The sequence below is a fragment of the Petromyzon marinus genome, chromosome 1, assembly GCF_048934315.1.
Source record: "Petromyzon marinus isolate PM22_M1 ecotype Great Lakes invasive population chromosome 1, UKy_Petmar_22M1.pri1.0, whole genome shotgun sequence".
NCBI classification, from domain to species: Eukaryota; Metazoa; Chordata; class Hyperoartia; order Petromyzontiformes; family Petromyzontidae; genus Petromyzon; species Petromyzon marinus.
This window is the reverse complement of record NC_133667.1, coordinates 16,047,500-16,049,285: the sequence shown is the minus strand read 5'-3', so window position 1 is coordinate 16,049,285 and position 1,786 is coordinate 16,047,500. Positions and strand designations below refer to the sequence as shown.

General features: G+C 53.5%; 1 protein-coding gene across 2 annotated transcripts in view; it reads left to right on the top strand.

Annotated features, from left to right (window-relative positions):
* The window catches only part of LOC116943385 (uncharacterized), a 33,387-nt gene extending 31,820 nt beyond the window's left edge, over window positions 1-1,567 (top strand). For both annotated transcript variants that reach the window (XM_032956240.2, XM_076063866.1), the window contains exon 11: window positions 444-1,567. In XM_032956240.2, coding sequence (XP_032812131.2) covers window positions 444-616 — 173 coding nt within the window. In that variant the 3' untranslated portion in view covers window positions 617-1,567. The remainder of the gene's footprint in view (window positions 1-443) is intronic.
* Window positions 1,568-1,786: the final 219 nt, after the last annotated feature.

The following is a 1,786-nucleotide window of genomic DNA, read 5'->3' as shown; positions in this document are numbered from 1 at the left end:
TCAAGGTGCACATGGCCTGGCACAAGCGTCGTGGTGACGTCACCGCCACTTAGTGGCGAATTGCGGTTGTTGTTGTGTCTGTGTGTGTGTGTAGGTGTGGTGAGCGGTAGTGTAGCGGTTTAGCGCTACGCTGCGCTACGAACCCGGTGACCCGGGTTCGATTCCCTGTTCACGGTGAACGCCCGGTGACGATTATCTGAACTGGTCCTGGGCCCTCCCCTAGGTCGACTCGGCCTCAAATGAGTACCTGGTGCGAACGTGTAAGCATTGTCAGTGGGGAATCAAAGGCTGCCGGGCGTGGTTGCTCGCTACCCACCCCCTCGTGTTGCCATAGTGCCGGTCTTCATAGGCGCTGCTGCTACTCGCTACTAACAGCACTTGCCCCAACAGTCTGTTAAGAGGCTACACGGGGGATCTTTGTCTTTGTCCGCCTCTTCTTCCAGTGGATTCCTCCGCCGGCGATGGAGCCGCGGAAACGGAGGCCGGGAGAGGAGACGTCGCGGAGGGAGACACGGGGGGAGACACGGAGGGAGATGCGGCGTTCGTGTCCACACTGGAGGTGGACATGAGACTCTCCCACCAGATGCTCCCAGACAGCTTACCGGGAGCTTCATAATGGTCGTGTCGGAGACACTGAGAGCCTGGGCTGGAGTCCTGGGTCTGAGTGTCTCTCACTCTCAGGGGGTTCACAATGGCCATGTCGGATACACTGAGAGCCTGGGTTTGAGCCCTAGGTCTGGGTGTCTCTCTCTCTCTCTCTCAGGGGTTCACAATGGCCGTGTCGGAGACACTGAGAGCCTGGGTTCGAGCCCTGGGTCTGGGTGTCTCTCACTCTCAGGGGGTTCACAATGGCCATGTCGGATACACTGAGAGCCTGGGTTTGAGCCCTAGGTCTGGGTGTGTCTCTCTCTCTCTCTCAGGGGTTCACAATGGCCGTGTCGGAGACACTGAGAGCCTGGGTTCGAGCCCTGGGTCTGGGTGTCTCTCTGTCAGCGGGTTCACAATGGCCGTGTCGGAGACAATGAGAACCTGGGTTCGAGCCCTGGGTCTGGGTGTCTCTCTGTCAGGGGGTTCATAATGGCCATGTCAGAGACACTGAGAACCTGGGTTCGAGCCCTGGGTTGGGTGTCTCTCTGTCAGGGGGTTCACAATGGCCGTGTCGGAGACACGGAGTCATCAACCGCTTAGCTCCTGGGTTCGAGCCCTAGTGCTGAGCTCTGCTCTCTCAGAAGGTTCATAATGTATCTCTATGAATTTCCATCTCTATGAGTGTCTGTGCGGCTCTATGTATTTCTATGAGTCTTTACGTATCTCTATGAGTCTCTACGTATATCTTTGAGTATGTTTATCTCTGAGTCTATATGTATCTCTTTGAGTCTCTGTGTATCTCTATGAGTCTCTATGTATGTCTACACATCTCTATGTTAGTTTTAGTTGAGCCAGCTGGTCAGGAGAGGAACACTAACTCAGTGTTACTAATCCAGCATTAAACACTAACCATAACCTAATTAAGAATCACAGTTCAGAGACATGCAATTATATATACTATAAAAAATACTTTAAACAACATTTGAGCCCTGAGTGATTGGGTGGGTGAGTGAGTGAGTGAGTGGGTGAGTGAGTGGGTGAGTGGGTGAGTGGGTGAGTGATTGAGTGAGTGAGTGGGTGAGTGATTGAGTGGGTGAGTGAGTGATTGAGTGAGTGAGTGGGTGAGTGATTGAGTGAGTGAGTGATTGAGTGAGTGGGTGAGTGATTAAGTGAGTGGGTGAGTTAGTGAGTGAGCCGG